Here is a 25,488-nt window from a genome sequence, read left to right as displayed (position 1 = left end):
AATTCTAACCCATTTCAACTGAAGGAAACACGTATCGGGAGTACATACGACATAACGATTGTGAACACGATTAGTTTAATCTCCACATGAGAGAATTCCACATAGCTATTTGGGCGGTGAATACGCTAACAGATCGCTGTCTCCATCGATCTTGCCAAGGCCGTAAGAGCTATCGGCTCAAAATCCTTTTAACTGTTCATTTGGAAGTTTTTACAATGAAGGAAACACATATCGGGAGTACATACGACATCGGGAGGACTAACTGCACGCGTCTTCAGTATCAAGCTTAAATCTCTCATGGCGGATCTGAAGAGCGGAATGCTTGGAAAAGTGGTGGGCTACTTCGGCATGAAGGAGGATCAGAAACGTGGACTCCCACACTGCCACATCCTGCTGATACTTGCTCCGGCATGACGTTATTTTCCCGGGTGCCGCACAAACGGCCGCACCGATCGAGATTTAACGGATGTTTATATAAATCGTTTAAAATAAAAAAAGCCTTCAATTTCTGATATTTAGCCTTTTCATTTGGGCCTCCCAATTGAAGTCCCACCCATAGGGTGAGTACCGTTGCTAGTAAATAGAATGTTACATTACAATCAATGTATAATGAACCTTCCAGAAATGTAGTTAGAGAGAGTGTGTGTGTGTGTGTGTGTGTGTGTGTGTGTGTGTGTGTGTGTGTGTGTGTGTGTGTGTGTGTGTGTGTGATGGGGAAATATAATAAGAGACATGGACGGACCAAATTTGGACAACGACACACCTTGTGGGATATTGAGCACGGCTGTGCTGAAGCCCGAGATCACGTCGCCAAGAAGGCATTCTCGAATCTGGTACTTGGGTAGCCATTTGAGTACTGGCAGTAATGTGAAGAGGAATGAATGAGCCCGAGCTGGAGAGCACCTGAACAAAGAAACAAACGATGACTCCTGTCAGCACGATCAGCCAAAGTAGGTAGCTCGAAGCACACCCATCATAGAGACAATGCCCACACCACACGAGAAGCACATCTTGTGTCTGTGCGTGTGAGCATGCATTTCCAGACAAGGAGCCGAATTACGGGGCTCTTGGTGAGGCAATTCCAAAATGGTTAAACATAATTGTGTGGGAAACAAAAATATTAGTCAGGTTCACTATGTTTTTTCGTTCAAAATCATGGTAGATTAGCAAACCTATACATTTTTGGAAACGTTATTACATGGAAAATCTGAAAATCAATGTTTACATTTGCCAATTCCGACCAATTCGATTCGACCAATCGACCAATTCCATTCGACCAATCGCTTCGATCGACCAATTCCATTCGACCATTCGACCAATTCGATTTGCCAATCAATTTGACCGACCTTTGCTTGTGTGGAACGGACTGTGAAAACGATGCGGACTATATTGTCGGATACGACACACAGGACAGTGATGACGAACTCTAAATGGCATATTCTGTAATCGTGTATGTTTGATGCCATTGACTGCCTGTGTATATTTTGTCATTGACTGCCCGTGTAGATGTGAAGTTATACTGACTGCATGTGTACATATGATTTTGCTGACTGCCTGTGTATGTTTGGTGATATGAATTATTGTGACACATTTTGATGTTATTAACTGCCTGTACAAAATGATAACATGTATTTGATTATGCAACTTATCGCGAATATAAAGACAGTATTTTGCAATTCAAAACCTTTGATTCGTGTCTTACCATTCCCCATAGCACTAATTTGATACTTTCATTGGATTCCTTGTCCCTGAAAATATAGGTTTAGTATATTTTAAGAAGTTTTTCGGGTAATTAGAGGCAGAAATAGAACAAAATATGTATTTTACAGTGGCCATTTTGAAAATCCAAAATGGCCGCCATACAGGTATCTCTCCAAATGTAAACATTGATTTTTAGTTTCCTTATGCTGTAACCTTTCCAAAAATGTATAGGTTTGCTAATCTACCATGATTTTGAACGAAATATAATTTATTGACATAGTGAACCTGACTATATGGGAAATATGAGAAATATCTGTGAATGAGAGCGGTCACATTCCTACCATTTCCTCTTAATACAAGCAAGCGGCCACAGTGGATAAAGACCGTATGATGATCAAATATCTGGCGACCTACCCACAACTCGAGGTTATGCACTAGTTTTTTTTTTTTTGTTTTTTTTTTGGTATACTGAATCGAGGCTCGTGAAAGAGCTGACATTTACTTCACAAACAAATCAACCAGACAAACAAAATATATAAAAAGAGGGAGCGGAAGACAAGAGAATGGGAAGCACGCAAACACTTGAGAGCACACAACATTTAAGAGCAGGGAGATGTGTGGGAGGGAGAGGGCTTGGGGGGAGGAGGCGTGGGAAGGGGGGGGGGGGTGGGAAAAGTATAAAACACAAGGACACCAAGGACTTCCAGGACAGAAGTTGGTATTTCAAACAGTGGAATTGGGGTGAAATTATCGGGGATAGAAAAGATCAAGGTTTTGGATGGGGGAAGATAAGAGATGGTGGTGAACAGCTGTTTTAAAGACCTGGAGGGTGGAGTGGGATTGAAGAGAGTGAGGGAGTTTCTTCCAGAGGCGGGAGAAAAGAGGAATGAAGGAGTGAAGGTGAGCAGAGAGTCTTGATTTTGGCAGTTTAACCATAAGAGGGTTGCAGGCAGATCTTGTGCGACCTGTAGGAATATTTGCGGGACAGAGCCCAGAGAGAGCTGGGCGGGCAAGGCCAGAGAGGAGTCGGTAGAAGACGGAAAGACCACCAACCTGCCTGCGGTGAGTGAGTGAGAGGCCCTTGGAGTTAGCTTCATCGCGGGAGATTCCAATGATTCTGAATGCTTTGCTTTCAACAGCGTGAAGACGAGCTAGGTGTGAGGCAGGAGCACCAGCCCAGAGGGGAGAGCAGTATTCCATTGAGCTGCGGATGAAAGCCTTGTACGTGGTGAGGAGCTCAGGTGTGCCAAGGAAGGACTTCGCACGACGGAGGATGCCCAGTCGGCGACTGGCTTTGGAGGCCAGATTTGAAATGTGGTTTTCCCAGGAAAGATCATGGCAGATAGTGAGACCCAAAAGTTTGAGTGACAGAACTTCTTGGAGAGGATTATTCAGAAAGTAGATGGGAGGGTTGTCCAGTCGGTCTTTTTGGAGAGACATCGTAAGAGTGTGAGATTTGTCAGGATTGAAAGACATGTTCCACTTGTTTGCCCAGTCTGTTATTTTGTCCAGGTCTGCAGAGAGTGAGGAGGCTGCAGACTGCTGATCTGAGGGATGAAGAATAGAGCGACAGAGAGTAGAGTCATCAGCAAAGAGATCGAGAGGATTTTCAAGAGAGTCGGAGAGATCATTGATGAAGACCAGAAAAAGCACAGGGCCCAGAACACTGCCTTGGGGAACTCCAGCCTGAACAGGAAGAGGAGATGAGAGAAACCCATTCAGGGCCACACGTTGACTACGACTAGAGAGGAAGTCCGCCAGCCATGCGTGGAGATTTCCATGGATACCAACAGAGGAGAGTTTGGTGAGCAGAGCGGGGTGCCAGACCGTATCGAAGGCACGTGATATGTCAAGGGAGACAGCTCTAATTTCCTGTTTGGCATTGAGGACCTCCATCCATTGCTGAGAAAGCAGTAGCAGCATGTCCAGAGTAGAGTGACCAGGTCTGAAACCAAATTGATGATCAGAGATCAAGCCATTGGAGAAGAGGAAAGATTTCATATCTGAAGCAATGATGGATTCCATGACTTTACTGATAATTGAGAGAAGGCTGATTGGTCTGTAGTTGCTGGGATCTGTTTTTGCACATTTTTTGTGCAAAGCGGTGATGTTGGCAGATTTCCAAGCAGATGGCAGATGGCAGATGACCTTGAGCAAAAGAGAGTGTGAAGAGAACAGAGAGAGGGAGTGAAAGAGCGGAAGAACAAGATTTTAGGACCCATGGGCTGATGCCGTCAGGTCCAGTTGCAGAATCAGAGTGGAGGGTTGACAGAAACTTTTCCACCTTGTCAGGAGGAAAGGACACAGAGTCCAGGAGCAGCTGGGTACGACTGGGTACAGTGGGTACAGAGAGGGATGGGTTTGGGACACAATATTTAGAGGCAAACACAGAGTTGAGGCATTCAGCTTTTTCACGCGTGGAGTCAGCCATGTGGCCGTTTGAGGTGAGGGAGGGGATGGAGGGGGAACAAACACCAGAAACAGATTTGACCAGACGCCACCAGGATTTGGAAGAGGGAGACATAAGAGAGTTCTGTCCTGAGAACGGAGAGATATTGTTTCCTGGCTCTCCTGAGGGTGGTTGTTGCGCCAGACGCGTGAAGGAAATTCCATCTTGGAAGCACCGACATCCTGAACAATTCCCGTGGAATGATTGACATCTCGTAGATATAAACCACCGGTGAGGTAAACGTACTCCTGACAAACTTCAAGCGAGCAAAGAAATAACGCAAATATCTGGTCATCTTGCTGAAGAACTAGTGAACTTTCACAATGCTTCGCTGCCGGCCGAGTCAACCAATGCAAATGGCGGATCACTCTCATGCTACGCCAACCGTGATGGGGAGGGATCTTTGTTGCATTCACATGGCTTGTCAAGGACTGAAGAAGAAGTGGACTTGCGGCAGGCCACAAATCCTCAAAGGCTAAAATAAAAAATAAAATAAAAACTTTTCGAGGCCATTTTCCCCCGCAGAGCAGGGATTTTTGCCTTCTTCAGGAACCGTGGTCCCCTTTTTGAAGCAATGTTTTATGGCCAGATGCCCTCCTGCTGCCAACCCTGTTGGTCGCCCCTTACGACACACAGGGAATTACCAGTGAACTGGTACTCAATTAGCCGATCTCGGAAGGATGACAGGCTGAGTCAACCCCCCTGGCGTTAATTCAGCGATCGACCGGGATACAAACCCAGGATCCCAAGCTGGCAGCCTAACCGCTAAGCCAACACCTCAACGGGATAGAAGTTAGAAAATTGTCCATATTCTTTTTATCTTTGTGTGTGGTAAATTTCCTTTATATAATATAGGCCTTCTGATATTTCTTAGGGAGGGGATCATGTCAAGATTAGTTTTTTTAATACAAGACCTGACAGTGGATCACTTAAGGGCTTATAAAGCTTTAAAAAAATACTTTCTTTTCAGCAATTTTAAACTGTATTCTATTGATGGATGGAGTGGCCCTTAAGAAATAGCATTATAATTTTAGCACAACTCGCATAATGCATTTGTGTGTATTTGAGCTCGGTGAGCCATAGTAGTAGCTAAGGAAATGCACATTTTTGGGGGGTTATTGTATACAAGATTGAGGCTTGTGTAAGAGCTAACAAACTCGTCTAAGGGCTCGTGTAAGAGCAAAATGGATAGAATACAAGGAAATATAATGCAGCTTAGAATGCTGAGAGAGAGGCGCACCAAAGCATGTTTCACATTTATTTATAAGGAGACTCCCGGCCTTATCCCATCCCTTATCGGTAAGAAAAAGCTGCTACATTCACAGCTAAAGGTCACATGACCTTTGATCCTTTGAACCCAAAATCTAATCTATTCATATGCCCATCATAATACAATAATTTGCACCAAGTTTTGTAAAGATCGGAACCAAAAATCCGTTACTTTCAGCTAAAGGTCACATGACTTATGACCCCAAAATCGTATTAGTTCATTTTTGCACCGTCGTATATACCTGCACCATGTTTGGTCAAAATCCCGTTAGCGGTTCACAAGTTATTATAGTAACTAAAATATGCTACTTTCAGCTGAATTTTGACACCTTGAATGCAAAATCTAACTAAAGCGCACATACCTCTGCCAGACTGCACAGTTTACCTTTTGTATCCCACCGATAGGCTGGATCTGGATTGGGACCTGAACCAAAAGTCTCATCAGCTTGTTCTCGTCACCTGACTAACTCGTCCACAACGTTTTGCGATATCGTGCTAGATATTGTTTCGGTCCCATCTCTCAATGGGGAAGAATCACTTTAAAAAATTATCGAATCCAGATCGGGATTTGCACCAAAATCGAATGAATTTGTCCGTGTCACACATCCAACATGTCCTCAAAGTTTTGTCCGAATCCATCCATAACCATTTGAGATATTCTGCTCACATACAAATAGGAGTGAAAACAACATGCGTCCACCTTCGTTGGGGTGAGGGTGGGGTAACAAAGATTATTATCGTGGTACCATATTTCAGATGGTAAAAAAGATGGGGTAACAAAGGAACAAAGATGGGGTAACAAAAGAACAAAGATGGGGTAACAAAGGTGGGGCAACAAAGGAACAAAGATGGGGTAACAAAGGTGGGGTAACAAAGATAATTATCGAGGCACCATATTTCAGTCTCGGTTCCATTTATCAAATGCAATGGGATCAAACAACAAAAATGTCATTCCTCTCTTTTACGCCCTGGTGTTGGCTTAGCGGTCAGGGTACCGGCTTGGGATCCTAGGATCCTGGGTTCGAATCCCGGTCGATCGCTGAATTAACGCCAGGGGGGTTGACTCAGCCTGTCATCCTTCCGAGGTCGGCAAATCGAGTACCAGTTCACTGGTAATTCCCTGTTTGTCGTAAAAGGCGACAAACAGGGTTGGCGGCAGGAAGGGCATCCGGCCGTAACACATTGCTTCAAAAAGGGGACCAAAAAACAACAACAACCACGGTGCCCGAAAAAGGCCAACCTCCGCTTTGCAGGGAAAAATGGCCTCTAAAGGTGTTTTCTTTTTTTTTTCTCTTTTACGCAGTGGATGGTGTAACGGTATGTGGAAAAGCCTACATTTAGACGACATTTAGACGATTTGCTTGTACAAATTAAAACCAAAGAGCAGATCATTGCGTGCCAGTACCATGGCCAAAAGGGAAAGCTCTGGCCTAAGTACGAGGGTCTGATCATGATAGCCCCGAATATCAGCAGCACAACCACACTTCAGGAATAATGTAAATGACAAAATAATTTGATAATCGAGCAACACAAGATAAGTAAATGATGTTGGTACTATGGATCAGTTACATGGCAATGTACCATACCGTAGAGAGTTGGCAGCGCAGGTCCTCAATGACAATCGATTTGGCGCAAGCCGTGGACATTCCTCTTCTAGGACAGCCTGGGTGATGAGCGGCCTCTCCACGTGGTAGGGAAACTCCGTTGCTGGCCGAAGCAGAGAAGGCGCAACCACGTTGCCGCCTTCCATGTCTATCACACGTGCAAAGGCACAAACAGCAGTCGGTGCAAAATTATGTCAACTTTGGTGCCTCCTGATCGCATCCATTAAACATACGGCCATGTCTTTTGGTGAAAAGCAAGTGAGCTATCCCGGACAGGTCTAATTCCTACCCAAATGCGGCTCAAAGGGAAAGTGGGCACCACCGCATCTATTTGCCAATGGAAATGCCAGCATGGCACCTGAACAACTTGCTTGGTAGAAGATAAGACGATTATGAAGAGGTCATTAATTCGGCTTTCAGAGCCGGTCGTGTTCCGAGCAAAGAGAAGAACTCGAGATCAAATTTAGTAAACGGTGAAGGAAACTATCACTTTCAGCCAGGGCTTCCCCACAAGCCAAGGGTTTTTAAAATGCTATTTTACTAACTCCGGTCGCAGAAACAAATGTTCTCCTTAAAAACTGCTCGGCTGTGTATGCTTGGATTGGACAAGGTTGTTCCGGAAACCAAAAGAAGAAGCATTTCTACAGCCATTTGCTTGGACGTTTGACAAGTCATGCACCTGAAACTCAGAAATAGATTTTTTAAAATACAATTGATGAGACCGTTTTCTCCCCGTAGACAAACGGGAGTAACCATGCATGCCTTCCTGTATGCCAGCACAAACTCCATGTTCCATCGCGTTACATCCTGTTTGTACGACACTAATAATAGAAAACCCAAATGGAACATTATCCTGATCCAGCTGAGGGCTCCCGGTCAATATTGAAGATCACGAGCAGATGATGGCACACCACATGAGGATTACCTTCTCACGATGGGAAAGGCAGGCACCTTCGATGCGCTCAATTTAAGTGGTGCGTAGCCACCCCCTTTTCCCCCTCATTCATTCATCATTAACAGAATTAAATGTAGCACATACCATGATCACCACCTCACTACAACGAACCTCCTATGAACACTTTATGGCTTTAGGGTACAATCCTGGATGGGTCGCCACTCCGACGCAGGATACTCGAATGGCTCATTACCCCAGTAAGCTGGTACTCATTTTCCCAACCTCGGAAGGATGATAGGCTGAGTCAACCCACCTGCTGTTATTTCAAGGGCACAACCTGGCTCAAACTCGCATTTTACTTCCAGAGGTCGATACTATATATATATCTATATATATATATATATATATCTGTGCAGTGTCTGTCCTGTGTTGTCCTGTCTTGTGTTGTCCTGTCTTGTCTCGTCACTGAACTACTTTCTCAAACTTTTGTGAAATCGTACCAAACTTCTGGAATGCACATATCTCTCCCGTCAGTATGTCCTAAGCGTATTGTTTTTGAAAAATTTTCCTATTTTCTTTTTTTTTCTTTTGGAATTTTTTTGGGCAAAAATTTTTTCTCCCAACTTCAATTGTTTATAAAATGTGATATCACGTATATTACAAATACATTTGTGCATTATGATTGTTTGAATTATGATTGTGTTACATATTTATGTGAATGTATGTGAATTACTATTCAGGTCTTTGCTTATCAATGTGGACTCGATTAAAGGTTGTTGTGATTAAAGGGTCAGGAGCCCTTCTGGGAAAAAGGAGACCGGAAACGGAAGAAGAAAAGACATGAGGTCCTGGAGAAGTGACGATTCTTCTTCTTCCTCACCGAGCTCGGACGCAAGCGGTATCGATTGAGCAACGTAACAGAATCGGCGTTTAAAAGCCCGTCTGGCGAGAGGAGTTACCGGGACGTGTAACTACCCTTTGACACGTCAAGTCGCCGTGGGTTCGTGCACGGAACCAAGCAGCTGGCACAGTTCGCCTCACCGTCTACAAGGCCGCGTACGGGTCGCACCTTGGGCTGCGCGCGCTGGGCAAGCCGCGTGTTGCTTTGCCTGCTTTGCTGTACCCGCTTTGCTTGGCCAGGAGGTGCGCGCTGCAGCCGTTGTTCCCGGTACGGGACGTGCCCGGTGAAAGCACGTCAGGAAGGGTCCGTTCAACCGCCCACGTGCGGAGATCGAACTACCGGAGTACGGAGACATTGAGAGAGACATTGACCATGGAGGGAGTCGGGAGTGGGGCTCACGTGAGGAATGTATAAGATGGCCATCTTAGAGTTATTATAGATGAGTTTACATCTTTGTACTATTGATTGCTGATTGTGGATGGTTGTTGATTGCTCGGGGAATATATCATTGATTATTCCGGATCCTTGGTGTGGGGTTTCTTATTGATTGGAATTCAGATTTATGCATTACGAAAGAGCATAAATAATAGATCTTTCTGGCGGGGTTCCTCTCACGGTCCGGGGATCACCGAGACCAGGTAGTCACCGGGAGGACCACGTAACAGAATTGGGGGCTCGTCCGGGATCTAAAATTGTATAAAATAATAAAATAATATTTTTATTAATTAAAATTTATTAATTAAGTATTAATTGGTAAATTTTTGGGGAAATTGGGGGTAAAGTCTTGGGTGAAGGTTAACAGGTGTTAACGATAGGCACCATGGCGTTTGTGGCACAGAACTTTGCGGTAACACCGAGTGAGGCACAGTTCCGAGCGTTAATAAAGTCGGACCTCTTGAAATTGGCCAAACATTTTAACTTGGAGGTCCGAACTAATTTGAGGAAGGCAGAGTTGCAGACCACGGTGATACAGTCTATGGTGGGATTAGGAACATGGGACGAGTTAGCCTGGCAGTGGCTACCCGAAGAACCAGAAGACGTTGAGCTCCGGAAACTGGAGTTGCAATTACGGAGCCAGGAACGGATCAAAGAAGAAGAAAGGAAAGCAGAAAAGGAAAGAGCAGAAGAAGAAAGGAAAGCAGAAAAGGAAAGAGCAGAAGAAGAAAGGAAAGCAGAAGAGAGGAGAGAAGAGAAACAAGCAGAGGAAAGGAGAGTGGAACGAGAACTCCAGGAAAGGTTAGAAGGGAGAAAAGCAGAGGAGAGGAGAGCTGCCAGGGAACTCGAAGCAGAGGAGAGAAAAGCCGAAAGGGAGTTGAAGGAACGTGATCTGGCGCTTCAGCAAGAGATTAAATTCAAGGAGCTGGATTTAATGAGAGAACGGGGAGAGGTACCACCCTTGCTGACGGGGTCGACACCTAGCCAGAACACCTGGGATGTGGGCAGACATGTGAGGCTGGTTCCACCCTTCAGTGAAAAGGAAGTCGCTAAATTTTTTCCACACTTTGAGAAAGTGGCTCGACAGTTAAACTGGCCGGAGGAGGCCTGGACCATACTAGTGCAAAGTGTGCTGGTGGGAAAAGCTCAAGAGATTTATTCGGCGCTACCAATGGACCAATGTGCAGATTATGAGGTATTGAAGAAGCACATCCTCAAAGCCTATGAGTTGGTTCCGGAAGCTTACCGGCAAAAATTCAGGAATGCCAGGAAGAGGGAGAGTGAGACCCATGTGGAGTTTGCCAGAGTGAAAGAAAATATGTTTGATCGGTGGTGTTAGTCAAAAGGAGTCGGGAACGACTTCGAAGCATTGCGTGACCTGATGCTGGTGGAGGAATTTCAACAGTGTGTCCACGAGGACATCAAAGTGTACCTGCAGGAAAAGAAAGTACCGAAGTTGTGGGACGCAGCCACCCTGGCAGATGATTATGCCTTAACACACCGGATAGGGGTCCACGAACCTAACTGCTCGCCTAGATCTCCGCAGGGGAGGTGGGGAACAGCAGGTGCGGAGAACGACAATACATGGCGGCGGCCTCAAGAGGATTATGGGGACAACGCGGATACCCCACCTGTTCGAAATCAGAGGGCTGCGGGCCCAAGACAAACTTATTTTTCGGGGGGCCCGAGGCAGACCACGAGTTTTTCCTCCGGGCCTACTTGCGCTTTTTGCAAGAAACCTGGACACTTGATGTCCAGTTGTTACCTCATGAAAAGGGAAGACCCAGAGCGGAGTCCGACTAGTACAACTCCGAATGCGATGGCAAACGTAAGAAATCGCCCACAGAAGAGTTACCAACCATTTATTTATGAGGGGTTGGTCTCACTCAAGGGAGACTTGACTAACCCAAGACCGGTTAGGGTTTTGAGGGACACAGGAGCCCATCAATCCTTAATGCTTGAAGGCATTTTGCCATTGTCAAAGAGTACCGCAACTGGTGATAGTGTTCGGTTACAAGGGATCGGTGGCCGTGTTAGTGCCCCACTTCATGTCATCCATTTGGAATCCGATTTGGTGTCAGGACCGGTCACCGTCGGTTTACAAGCCACGCTTCCTGTAGAGGGAGTATCTGTGATTATCGGAAATGATTTGGCCGGGGGGCAAATTTATGGTAACCCGAGGGTTGGTAAAGAGCACAGCAGGGAAAATAACACCCCACCAGCTCGGGATGGCGACAAAAGTTCCAAGTTATTTGTAGGGGGACTGAACTTCAACACAGAGGAAGAAGTTCTGACCTCTGTCTTCAACAGATATGGGCCGCTGGTGGAAGTGCGGGTGGTAAAAGACAGGGAAACGCAACGGTCAAGAGGGTTCGGCTTTGTCACGTTTGCAAGCACAAGAGACGCCAGAGAGGCAGAGAAGAATTGGAATGGTAAGGATTTGAAGGGTCGGACCATAACAGTAGGGAAGGCATTTCGTAGGCGTCGAGAGGTCTACAGAAGAGGACCACTTGGCAGAAGTTTTGGGGTTGGCAGCAGCCGATATTACTATGGAGGCTCCCAGAGTTACGGCACCTCCCAAAAGAATGAATGTCAGAGCACTGGCCGAGAAGGAGACCGCCAGTCAGGTAACGGCTGGGACAAGGGGTCCCACCGTAACTGTTAGGAGTCTGGAGAAGTTGAAGCACTATATACGGGGGAGCCGCCGAGCCGAGGCTCCTACACTGACTAACCGTGAACGCCACGTTCTTAAAGGCGTCCAGGTAGTGAACTTTCCTGCACGGACTAACCGTGAACTCCACGTTCTTAAAGGCGTCCATGTAATGAACTTTCCTCCCCGGACTAACCGTGAACTCCACCTTCCTTAAGGCGTCCATGTAGGAATACTCCGCTGGGCCTCCCGAAAAAGTGCTATAGAGAGGTTTAAATTTGGGGGCTTTGGGTCACCACCTCTTAACCGTCATTCAAGAGAAACTAGAAGTGGTTGACACTTGGTCCAGAGGGAATTAATCTAGGGGATTGTGTGAAATTTTGTTGCTTTATTTTTAAGTGATGACTGTGCCCGGGGGGAACTGATGAGTTGGGGGGGGGAGGTGAGTTATCTGGTTTGTTTATCCAAGTTGGCCGGCAAAGAAAGTTTTCGCTGGGTTCAAACTTTCTTTCTTGAAGGGGGTGGAGTGTTACATATTTATGTGAATGTATGTGAATTACTATTCAGGTCTTTGCTTATCAATGTGGACTCGATTAAAGGTTGTTGTGATTAAAGGGTCAGGAGCCCTTCTGGGAAAAAGGAGACCGGAAACGGAAGAAGAAAAGACACGAGGTCCTGGAGAAGCGACGATTCTTCTTCTTCCTCGCCGAGCTCGGACGCGAGCGGTATCGATTGAGCAACGTAACAGAATCGGCGTTTAAAAGCCCGTCTGGCGAGAGGAGTTACCGGGACGTGTAACTACCCTTTGACACGTCAAGTCGCCGTGGGTTCGTGCACGGAACCAAGCAGCTGGCACAGTTCGCCTCACCGTCTACAAGGCTGCGTACGGGTCGCACCTTGGGCCGCGCGCGCTGGGCAAGCCGCGTGTTGCTTTGCCTGCTTTGCTGTACCCGCTTTGCTTGGCCAGGAGGTGCGCGCTGCAGCCGTTGTTCCCGGTACGGGACGTGCCCGGTGAAAGCACGTCAGGAAGGGTCCGTTCAACCGCCCACGTGCGGAGATCGAACTACCGGAGTACGGAGACATTGAGAGAGACATTGACAATGGAGGGAGTCGGGAGTGGGGCTCACGTGAGGAATGTATAAGATGGCCATCTTAGAGTTATTATAGATGAGTTTACATCTTTGTACTATTGATTGCTGATTGTGGATGGTTGTTGATTGCTCGGGGAATATATCATTGATTATTCCGGATCCTTGGTGTGGGGTTTCTTATTGATTGGAATTCAGATTTATGCGTTACGAAAGAGCATAAATAATAGATCTTTCTGACGGAGTTCCTCTCACGGTCCGGGGGTCACCGAGACCAGGTAGTCACCGGGAGGACCACGTAACAATTGGTTTAAACCATGTCAAAACAGCAACTCGGGTACAGTCATTTATCTATACTAGGGCATGCCCGTACTATATCTATATCTAAAATTATATCCCCCCCCTCTATTTACATGAAATGGTTTGGTCCAAAGCGAACGGCTTGCGAGTACGGTGACAATCCCCCCCCCTCTATTTACATGAAATGGTTTGGTCCATTCGCAAAGCCAAAGCGAACGGCAGTTACGAATCGCAGTTACGATGAATCGCAAAGTAGTTTTAATTAGTTTTAAAACATAGTTTAACGCCAACATAGTTTGCCAACGTGAAATAAATGAATACGCTCTCAAATGTGCCGTCCGAGGCAGAGTCTGTTCGGCACGTTCGGCACACGTGATAGCTCGCTGCTCTCTGATTGGTTGAATCGTTTTTTGGACATAGCTCGGTAACTACTTGTCCGATTAATATGAAACCTTGAAAAGGCACATCCTCGGGTCCCCAGCAATATACCTGGCAAGTTTCAAGTATATCGGACCGGTAGTTGTCGAGAAACAGCGGTCGCATACACACACACAGACAGAGATTAGTGGAATTATAGATAGAAGATAATCGACACATCTGGGCAGAGTCTGTGTTGTCACTTAACGACTCCCTCAAACTTTTGTTTCCGTGGCTTTGAGGTGTTTTTAATTCCGTGTTTCGTGGCTGTGAGGTGTTTTTAATTCCGTGTTTCGTGGCTGTGAGGTGTTTTTAATTACTTGTTTTGTGGCTGTGAGGTGTTTTTAATTTCGTGTTTCATGGCTGTGAGGTGTTTTTAATTCCGTGTTTCGTGGCTGTGAGGTGTTTTTAATTTCGTGGCTGTGAGGTGTTTTTAATTCCGTGTTTCGTGGCTGTGAGGTGTTTTTAATTACTTGTTTTGTGGCTGTGAGGTGTTTTTAATTCCGTGTTTCGTGGCTGTGAGGTGTTTTTAATTACTTGTTTTGTGGCTGTGAGGTGTTTTTAATTTCGTGTTTCATGGCTGTGAGGTGTTTTTAATTCCGTGTTTCGTGGCTGTGAGGTGTTTTTAATTTCGTGTTTCGTGGCTGTGAGGTGTTTTTAATTACTTGTTTCGTGGCTGTGAGGTGTTTTTAATTCCATGTTTCGTGGCTGTGAGGTGTTTGTAATTACTTGTTTTGTGGCTGTGAGGTGTTTTTAATTTCATGTTTCATGGCTGTGAGGTGTTTTTAATTCCATGTTTCGTGGTTGTGAGGTCTTTTTAATTACTTGTTTCGTGGCTGTGAGGTGTTTTTAATTTCGTGTTTCGTGGCTGTGAGGTGTTTTTAATTTCGTGTTTCGTGGCTGTGAGGTGTTTTTAATTACTTGTTTCGTGGCTGTGAGGTGTTTTTAATTCCGTGTTTCGTGGCTGTGAGGTGTTTTTAATTACTTGTTTCGTGGCTGTGAGGTGTTTTTAATTTCGTGTTTCGTGGCTGTGAGGTGTTTTTAATTCCGTGTTTCGTGGCTGTGAGGTGTTTTTAATTACTTGTTTCGTGGCTGTGAGGTGTTTTTAATTTCGTGTTTCGTGGCTGTGAGGTGTTTTTAATTCCGTGTTTCGTGGCTGTGAGGTGTTTTTAATTTTGTGTTTCGTGGCTGTGAGGTGTTTTTAATTACTTGTTTCGCGGCTGAGGTGTTTTTAATTTCATGTTTCGTGGCTGTGAGGTGTTTTTAATTCCATGTTTTGTGGCTGTGAGGTGTTTTTAGTTTCGTGGCTGTGAGGTGTTTTTAATTTCGTGTTTCGTGGCTGTGAGGTGTTTTTAATTACTTGTTTCGTGGCTGTGAGGTGTTTTTAATTCCGTGTTTTGTGGCTGTGAGGTGTTTTTAATTTCGTGTTTTGTGGCTGTGAGGTGTTTTTAATTACTTGTTTCGTGGCTGTGAGGTGTTTTTAATTCCGTGTTTTGTGGCTGTGAGGTGTTTTTAATTCCGTGTTTCGTGGCTGTGAGGTGTTTTTAATTACTTGTTTCGTGGCTGTGAGGTGTTTTTAATTCCGTGTTTCGTGGCTGTGAGGTGTTTTTAATTACTTGTTTTGTGGCTGTGAGGTGTTTTTAATTTCGTGTTTCATGGCTGTGAGGTGTTTTTAATTCCGTGTTTCGTGGCTGTGAGGTGTTTTCAATTACTTGTTTCGTGGCTGTGAGGTGTTTTTAATTTCGTGTTTCATGGCTGTGAGGTGTTTTTAATTCCGTGTTTCGTGGCTGTGAGGTGTTTTCAATTACTTGTTTTGTGGCTGTGAGGTGTTTTTAATTCCGTGTTTCATGGCTGTGAGGTGTTTTTAATTCCGTGTTTCGTGGCTGTGAGGTGTTTTCAATTACTTGTTTTGTGGCTGTGAGGTGTTTTTAATTACGTGTTTCGTGGCTGTGAGGTGTTTTCAATTACTTGTTTTGTGGCTGTGATGTGTTTTTAATTACGTGTTTCATGGCTGTGAGGTGTTTTCAATTACTTGTTTTGTGGCTGTGAGGTGTTTTTAATTCCGTGTTTCGTGGCTGTGAGGTGTTTTTAATTTCGTGTTTCGTGGCTGTGAGGTGTTTTTAATTACTTGTTTCGTGGCTGTGAGGTGTTTTTAATTTCGTGTTTCGTGGCTGTGAGATGTTTTTAATTACTTGTTTTGTGGCTGTGAGGTGTTTTTAATTTCGTGTTTCGTGGCTGTGAGGTGTTTTTAATTACTTGTTTCGTGGCTGTGAGGTGTTTTTAATTTCGTGTTTCGTGGCTGTGAGGTGTTTTTAATTACTTGTTTCGTGGCTGTGAGGTGTTTTTAATTACTTGTTTCGTGGCTGTGAGGTGTTTTTAATTCCGTGTTTCGTGGCTGTGAGGTGTTTTTAATTTCGTGTTTCGTGGCTGTGAGGTGTTTTTAATTACTTGTTTCGTGGCTGTGAGGTGTTTTTAATTTCGTGTTTCGTGGCTGTGAGGTGTTTTTAATTACTTGTTTCGTGGCTGTGAGGTGTTTTTAATTTCGTGTTTCGTGGCTGTGAGATGTTTTTAATTCCGTGTTTTGTGGCTGTGAGGTGTTTTTAATTTCGTGTTTCGTGGCTGTGAGGTGTTTTTAATTTCGTGTTTCGTGGCTGTGAGGTGTTTTTAATTACTTGTTTCGTGGCTGTGAGGTGTTTTTAATTACGTGTTTCATGGCTGTGAGGTGTTTTCAATTACTTGTTTTGTGGCTGTGAGGTGTTTTTAATTACGTGTTTCGTGGCTGTGAGGTGTTTTCAATTACTTGTTTTGTGGCTGTGAGGTGTTTTTAATTACTTGTTTCGTGGCTGTGAGGTGTTTTTAATTTCGTGTTTCGTGGCTGTGAGGTGTTTTTAATTACTTGTTTCGTGGCTGTGAGGTGTTTTTAATTTCATGTTTCGTGGCTGTGAGGTGTTTTCAATTACTTGTTTTGTGGCTGTGAGGTGTTTTTAATTACTTGTTTCGTGGCTGTGAGGTGTTTTCAATTACTTGTTTTGTGGCTGTGAGGTGTTTTTAATTACGTGTTTCATGGCTGTGAGGTGTTTTTAATTACGTGTTTCGTGGCTGTGAGGTGTTTTCAATTACTTGTTTTGTGGCTGTGAGGTGTTTTTAATTACGTGTTTCATGGCTGTGAGGTGTTTTCAATTACTTGTTTTGTGGCTGTGAGGTGTTTTTAATTACTTGTTTTGTGGCTGTGAGGTGTTTTCAATTACTTGTTTTGTGGCTGTGAGGTGTTTTTAATTACGTGGTTCATGGCTGTGAGGTGTTTTCCATTACTTGTTTTGTGGCTGTGAGGTGTTTTCAATTACTTGTTTTGTGGCTGTGAGGTGTTTTTAATTACGTGTTTCGTGGCTGTGAGGTGTTTTCAATTACTTGTTTTGTGGCTGTGAGGTGTTTTCAATTACTTGTTTTGTGGCTGTGAGGTGTTTTTAATTACGTGTTTCGTGGCTGTGAGGTGTTTTCAATTACTTGTTTTGTGGCTGTGAGGTGTTTTCAATTACTTGTTTTGTGGCTGTGAGGTGTTTTTAATTCCGTGTTTCGTGGCTGTGAGGTGTTTTCAATTACTTGGTGGTGAGGTACAACACAACACAACAACTCAGGTACAGTCATTATCCTCAGCTAAAATAAGCCCGCTCCTCAGTAACGACGCGTGGTGAGGTGAGCTCAGCGAGCCGAGCCAAGCTAGTATACATATATACACACACACGCACACACACACACACACACACACGCACGCACGCACACACGCACGCACGCACACACACACACGCGCACACACACACACACACACACACACACACACACACACACACACACACACACACACACACACACACACACACACACACAGTCGTGGCCAAAAATATTGGCACTCTTGCATATTTTTCAAATAACAATTCTTTATTTCACTGTTAATATGACAGAACCTTTGTTTTTGATTCAGAGCTTAATATATCCTTTCCAATCAGAAAAGAAAAAGAAATGGTATTGACTAAATTATTGACACCCGAGACTTAATATTTGGTAGCACGGCCTTTGGACAAAATAACTACAGTCAAGCGCTTCCTATAGCCATGAATGAGCTTCCTCCACCTCTCTTCTGGCAGTTTGACCCACTCTTATTGTGCAAACTGCTCCAGTTCTCCCAGATTTGAAGGTACCTTCTCCCAACTGCTGCTTTCAAATCTCCCCACAGGTGTTCAATGGGATTTAGATCTGGACTCATTGCTGGCCACTTCAGAACAGCCCAGCGTTTTGGCTTCAACCTTTCCTGGGTGCTTTTTGAAGTGTGTTTGGGGTCATTGTCCTGATGCAAGACCTATGACCTTCGACGTAGACCCAGCTTTCTGACACTGGGTTGAACATTGCGCTCCAAATTGCCTTGGTAATCTCCTGATGTAATGATGCCATGCACACATTCAAGGCACCCAGTGTCAGAGGCAGCACAGCAACCCCAAAACATCACTGAACCTCCTCCATGTTTGACTATAGGGAAGGTGTTCTTTTCTTTGAAGGCTTCATTTTGTTTTACTGTAAACATAGAGATGATGTGCTTTACAAAAAAGCTCTAATTTGGTCTCATCTGTCCACAGGACATTCTCCCAGAAGTGTTTTGGCTTGTTCATGTGTGTTTTGGCAAACTCCAGTCGGGCTTTCTTATGTCTCTCTCTCAGCAGTGGGGTCCTCCTGGGTCTCCTACCATAGAACCCACTTTCATTGAGTTGGTGACGGATGGTGCGAGTTGAAACTGTCGTACCTTGTGTCCGAAGGTCAGTTTGAATCTGTTTGGCAGTTGATCGAGCTGCTTTCTCCACCATTCAAACAATCCTTCACTGCAATCTTCGATAAAGTTTTCTCTTGCGTCCACCGTCAGGGAGTTGGCTACAGTGCCATGGGCGCTAACCCTCCTGATAACATTGCATATGGTGGACACAGGAAAATCAAGGTCTCTGGAGATGGACTTGTAGCCTTGAGATTGCCAATGATTGGCTACAATCTTGTGTCTGACCTCCTCAGACAATTCTCTGGTTTTCTTTCTTTTATCCATGCTCATTGCGGTACACACAGTGACACAAAACAGCAGAACGACTCCTTTTCTCCATTCAAACTGGTTATAAAAAAAAAAATAACCACCTTTAGAGGCCATTTTTCCCCGCAAAGCAGGGGTTGGCCTTTTCCGGGAACCGTGGTTGTTGTTGTTTTTCGGTCCCCTTTTTGAAGCAATGTTTTACGGCCGGATGCCCTTCCTGACGCCAACCCTTTTTGCCGTCTTTAACGCCAAACAGGGAATTACCAGTGAACTGGTACTCAATTAGCCGACCTCGGAGGGATGACAGGCTGAGTCAACCCCCCTGGCGTTAATTCAGCGATCGACCGGGATTCGAACCCAGGATCGTAGGATCCTAAGCCGGCACCCGAGCCGCCAGCCCAACACCAGCCCAAACTGGTTGAATGAGTAATTTTTATATTGCAGGAACCTGCAACTCACCACAGGTGAGTTTAATGCCAAAGTAAAGAAGAATCACCTGCTTGAAATCTAATTATTTCTAACAACTTCTAAAAGGTGCCAATAATATTGTCCGGGCCATTTTAGGATTTCTGTGTGGAATAAGCGAAGATTTAGTAATTTTTTTAGCTTTTTTTGTTTTGTTTTACTGCAAAGCAAAGAAATACAATGTGGAAACCGAAAGATTTTTAAATTTCAACAATTTTCTGTGATTTTCTCAGGCATATCCGATAATTTCGCCCATATTAATGTTATTAGCTCACCTGTGCTTTAGTCCGGTGAGATTATGCAAAAGAGCAGTGTCCGTAGGTAAGTCAGTCAGTGAGTCTGTAAACACTTCAGTCATTATCGCTTGAACCAAACACACGATTTTGATGAAAGTTGGGCACAAGCTTCATAACTGATGCCAGATGTATTGACAACATCAAAATCTGCGCTGATTATGGGGATCTAGGGGGGAGGGAGGGGTGAGGGGAGGGTTTGACCCCCCCTCCCGAAATAAGTATTTGCCCTCTTCTCCAAAACTACACACACAATTTCAATGACAATTGACCACAACCTGCATCACCCTTGATGTACCAACGTTTGTGCACGACAGGGAAACAAAATCATGGTCTCGGCCCCTAAGGGGCCTGTGGGGGGTTTTACCCCTCCCAAAACAGATATTTGCTTTCTTCTCAAAATCTACACACATGATCTCGATGAAACATGACCCAAACCATCATCACCCGTGATCTATTAAAGGTTGTTCATGGCGTAACAACAAAAAAAGAAAAAAATCAGGGGTTCGACCCCTAAAATAGGTATTTTTTTTCTTCTCTGTTACATATTATGCGCTTCATCCACACCTACCAGTGGTTCACTTGTTATACCAGGTGAACCCAGGGGCATTGCCCCTATTTTTGACATCTAAAATCGGTATTGCTGATATTATCTTCCATCTTTGCTGAAGACGTGATGAGCAGTTACTAGTCAGGTTCACTATGTCAATAAATTATATTTCGTTCAAAATCATGGTAGATTAGCAAACCTATACATTTTTGGAAAGGTTATAGCATAAGGAAACTAAAAATCAATGTTTACATTTGGAGAGATACCTGTATGGCGGCCATTTTGGATTTTCAAAATGGCCATTGTAAAATACATATTTTGTTCTATTTCTGCCTCTAATTACCCTAAAAACTTTTAAAAATATACTAAACCTATATTTTCAGGGACAAGGAATCCAATGAAAGTATCAAATTAGTGCTATGGGGAATGGTAAGACACGAATCAAAGGTTTTGAATTGCAAAATGCTGTCTTTATATTCGCGATAAGTTGCACAATCAAATACATGTTATCATTTTGTACAGGCAGTTAATAACATCAAAATGTGTCACAATAATTCATATCACCAAACAGACACAGGCAGTCAGCAAAATCATATATACACATGCAGTCAGTATAACTTCACATCTACACAGGCAGTCAATGACAAAATATACACAGGCAGTCAATGGCATCAAACATACACGATTACAGAATATGCCATTTAGAGTTCCTCATCACTGTCCTGTGTGTCGTATCCGACAATATAGTCCGCATCGTTTTCACAGTCCGTTCCACACAAGCAAAGGTCGGTCAAATTGATTGGCAAATCGAATTGGTCGAATGGTCGATCGAATCGAATTCGATGAATCGAATCGAATCGAATCGATCGAATTGGTCGAATGGTCGAATGGTCGATCGAAGCGATTGGTCGAATGGTCGAATTGGTCGAATGGAATTGGTCGATTGGTCGAATTGGTCGATTGGTCGAATCGAATTGGTCGAATCGAATTGGTCGGAATTGGCAAATGTAAACATTGATTTTCAGATTTTCCATGTAATAACGTTTCCAAAAATGTATAGGTTTGCTAATCTACCATGATTTTGAACGAAAAAACATAGTGAACCTGACTATACTGATGTATACACCGGCACGGACTTGTGCCTCCTATTTGACACAATAAATGTAGTCACTACTCAGACTGCCACTTGTGGGTAGTTATGGAAAAGCCTCCGTCTGTCTGTCTGTTCTGGTAAGCGATACTACAATTCTGGTGTACCACAGGTCTCAAGACAAGCCTAATACCCAACTAATTGAATATGACGTCAAACCTTATGAATACTGGATGTGCTATGTCCGCCAATCTCTGGGTCCCTTTTGACCATTGGTTTTTGGACTATCTGGCATCTCTCTTAATGAGAAACAATACCAGTTCTTCTTCAGCATTAAATGGGAAACAGGAAGCACTATTTTTCTGACCTTCGCAAGTCCAGTGAGCTTTACTTCCTGTTACCACGGGAGTTTATGCATACGCATCCTCTACTGATTTCCTCGTGCAGACTTGTAGGAACTAGTTTTTTTTTTGGGGATACAAGATCGAGGCTCGTGAAAGTGCGAACATTAATCACACAAAAAGTCAAACCGACACATAAAACACAAAATAAGGGGAGCGGTAGACAAGATGGGGAGAGAGGGGGAAGGACACAAACACAACATTTGAGAGCAGGGACATCACGAGAACTGTGGGAGGGAGAGGGCTTGGGGGGAGCTGGGAGAGGTATAAAACATATGGACACTGCAAGGACTTCCAGGAAAGAAGTTGGAATTTCAAAAAAGTGGATAGTTGTTCTTGTGGGCGAGTTGGAATGCCTGCCAATGCCACAAAATAGAACACCCTGGTGATGTCTGTGCCTGCGGCCGCACTTCTCCAAAATCACTACTCATCCACCTGTCTCAACCCTCCCTCACCCCCGTGAATGTCATTCGATAAACTGATACATTGAATTAACGTGGTATTGATATTGATGTAGAGCAGGCTTCATGGGCCAAATGGTCTCCTCCTGCATCAAGGTTCCTTGTATTGCCAACGATCTCGCTCCCCCAAATATCTCCATATGCACAGACCAGAACTGTTTTGGTGGAGTACTGCTCACGCCTTACTCAGCTTGACACCATGGAAACCAAGGCCTTCACGATTATTTGAATCTCCCGTGATGAAGCCGAGTCTATGGGTGTACCACTTCATCATCACAGACAGGTCTTTCCATGCAATCCCCCCCCCCACCCCCATCCCCACTCCAGGTTTCTGCAGGGCACACAAGGTCCGCCAGGCACCATCAACCCCTTCTGGTAAAACTACCTAAATCCAGAAACACTGCTCACCTCCACTCATTTGGTCCTCTTTTCCCCATCAGTGGAATCAACTTCTACATCCCTTTCAACCTTATTCTTACCTGCAGGTCTTCAAGACAGCTGTTCACTACCTTGGCATATCGTCCCCAATCCCAAACCATGATCTTTTCTAACCTCGCCCCTCCCCTTTCCAATTTTTCCCTTATACGAGTTTGCCTCTGTGTACTTCTTATCCACCCCCATGCGTCCTCCTCTGCACCCTCCTCCATCCCATACTTGTCAAAGTGTCCCTCTATGTAATCATTCATTCATTCATTCAATCGATCTCTCTCTATCTATCCATGCTATGCTGTAACTCTTCCATGAGCCTTGACCTTGTATACAAAAAACCAAGACATCGCCTTCCACCCCCACCCTAACCCCACCATACACACATACCAGCACCGTGGTCACCGCACCCCCACCCTCTTCACACAAGTCCAAACACAACCATCTCCATCACCACCCATACCCAATCAAAACATGACCTTCCCCTTCACACCTTACACGCTCACCAGAACCATGACCTCTCCCAAACCACCTTCCACACGTACGTACTAAATAGATGGTATTGCTCACATGACATTAACCGAGGCACAGTTCGTACTGTACACCAAGTAGTAGTAGTACTAGTACTTATAGTACTAGTAGTGCAATAAGTAATAGTAGTAGTAATAGTAATAGTAGTACTAGTAGTACTACTACTACTACTACCAACTTCCACCCCTACGAGTACTACCCAGACCACAGTACCGTGTTCACATCGCGTTTCGGGGGATTGTACTTCACGTACTCGAGCGCAGGTCCTTTAAATGTCTTGTACATACTGATCGTGATATTGTATCCTTCCTGTACGAGAACTGCTACCGGTACAAACTACGTACCGGAACATGTATAATATTAATATGAATAAATGATACCGCGGTTTGACAAACTACACACCGGGCCGTCCGTGCGCTGTCCAACATGAATCGGGATAACGGTCTTCCTCCTCTACCCCTCCTCCCCGACTCCACACACCCCCTCCCGCTCCGGATAACCTCAAGCGAAACCCCCTCCGGGTAGCCAATAGTGGTTCTTACCGTTCGTAGGTTCAGCACATCAGGCCATGGTTCAAAAATGGTTCCTAACTTGTTGGTTTGTCCAACAAAATAATAATAATAATAATAATAATTCTCCACAAGAAATCAGTCTGCAGTCCCAAGGAACAAACCCGATTCTAATTTCGGATTCTCCAAACGGCTCCAAAAAAAATGTCGCCGCCTTCTTCTTCTTCTTCTTCTGTTAGTTCGTCTTCTTCTTCCTCTGCCTCTGGGTGCTACGTTTGTTGTTTTGTTGGTTGTGCACTTGTGTTGCGCTTTTTAGGTTGGGGGTGTGGAAAGCTGATGCTTTCTTTTTAAATCAAACGACAGCATGTTCCACTTCACAAACATATATTACATATTTCATGTCTGTCGCAATTAGGATGTAAAATGTCGCTCCTTCCGTGCCCATCAGTATCACGGTCTATCCTAATCCTAAAGAGTTCCTGCTGCGCGCCATGGAATATAATCAAAATTGTTTTGTTGGAAACGCCACATGAAGCGCCAAGTACAGCTAAAGGACATTTTTATAATTAACGGTCATGACGGTTTACAACCTGGAACGTTGTTCCAAATCGATAATTATTAGCTTTAGAATAAAGCGTGTGTATGTGTGTATAACATACACACACACACATATATATATATATATATATATATATATATATATATATATATATATATATGTAATATATATAATATATATATATATATGTATATATATATATATATGTATATATATATATATATGTATATATATATATATATATATATATATATATATATATATATATATATATATATATATATATATATATATATATATATATATATATATATATATATATATTGTTATGAATTTGGTAGAACAATATCTAGAGCTAGGTAGATCTGAATAGGCAGGTATTCGGCTGTCGTGACAGGGACTCTACATGTAATAAGTTCTTGATGTTTAGGCGGTTGTCGGGGTAAGATGTATGATTGTGGATCTACCTGGAGGTCCGAGTGTTAAATAGTGAGGGATTAAAGGTAACGCCCCTGTGAGTCTCACCTGGTAGTCAAACCTCTGTCCATTATGGCACTGCAAACCACATAAACATTAGTTAGGTCCTTAGCGCAACATTAAATAATTCCCTTTCCCTGACATTGACTTCGTAATAAATAGACAGGAGACAGGAAACCAGGCCAAAAACACCGCCACGGTTGGCCGCCGCCGTTCGCACCTCAAAGGCCTACCAACCTCGCGTGTTACGTGTTACAAAACGACCGCGGGGGGGGGGGGGGGGGGGTCGCGGACGGGAGATGTCAGGAGTCGCATGCCGCAGAGGGCGTGACCTGGGCGAGTTGGGAGGCTATGATTGGCTGAGGAGTGCGCCAATGTGACGTCATCGGCCACCAACACCAATATATGCGACGGTCGGACGCCATCGCCATTTCAGGAGTTGAGTTCGTGGCAGTCCAGAGAGTACACAGGGAGTTCGTTGGAGCACACAGTCGACGCGGAGACACAGTTAGTGGAAAAAGCTCCCCGAAGACAGTTGGTGGAAAAGCTCCCCGAAGGCAGTTGGTGGAGAGTTCGTTAGAACACCAAGCACACAGAGCACGCGGCAGTTCGCAGCAGTTCGTTGCAAGTCGAGCCCTCCGTTGAACCATTGGTGCACGGGCCTTGTGGAGATCGTCCTCGTGTGAAGCTGCTGGCCACGCGTCGGACGCGTGGTGCTTGGAGCGGGGCCTCGTAGAGCTTGGAGCGAAGGACCTGGTGGTGTGCGATCGGGCCAAAAGGAGCGGTGTTGGACGGCCGCCCCGAGAGACGACGAAAGACAGATAAGCCGCATCCGCGTACATTTGAACGACGTGACGTGTTATTTTTGTATCCATAATCTCCCTCGTATCGTGTTTGCTGTCAGTCGTGTGGGGACGTCCCGATTTAGAGTTATTAGATTTACCGGCGCGGC

The 25,488-nt window shown here is 44.5% G+C and overlaps 1 protein-coding gene across 10 annotated transcripts in view; it reads right to left on the bottom strand.

The window, feature by feature from the left end:
- The window catches only part of LOC137437900 (prestin), a 74,528-nt gene extending 50,770 nt beyond the window's left edge, over positions 1–23,758 (bottom strand). For 2 of the 10 annotated variants that reach the window (XM_068132616.2, XM_068132614.2), the window contains exons 1-3: positions 23,534–23,758; positions 7,006–7,171; positions 764–903 (exon numbers count right to left, since the gene is read on the bottom strand). In XM_068132616.2, coding sequence (XP_067988717.2) covers positions 764–903; positions 7,006–7,169 — 304 coding nt within the window. In that variant the 5' untranslated portion in view covers positions 7,170–7,171; positions 23,534–23,758. Of the gene's footprint in view, positions 1–763; positions 904–7,005; positions 7,172–7,312; positions 7,566–23,244; positions 23,502–23,533 lie in introns of those variants that run through there. The other 8 variants (XM_078766769.1, XM_068132615.2, XM_078766770.1 and 5 more) reach the window with 8 other exon arrangements.
- Positions 23,759–25,488: the final 1,730 nt, after the last annotated feature.

This window comes from Myxine glutinosa, chromosome 12 (genome assembly GCF_964187855.1).
Source record: "Myxine glutinosa chromosome 12, kmMyxGlut1.1, whole genome shotgun sequence".
In the NCBI taxonomy this organism is placed as follows: domain Eukaryota; kingdom Metazoa; phylum Chordata; class Myxini; order Myxiniformes; family Myxinidae; genus Myxine; species Myxine glutinosa.
This window is presented reverse-complemented; position numbering and strand designations above follow the sequence as displayed.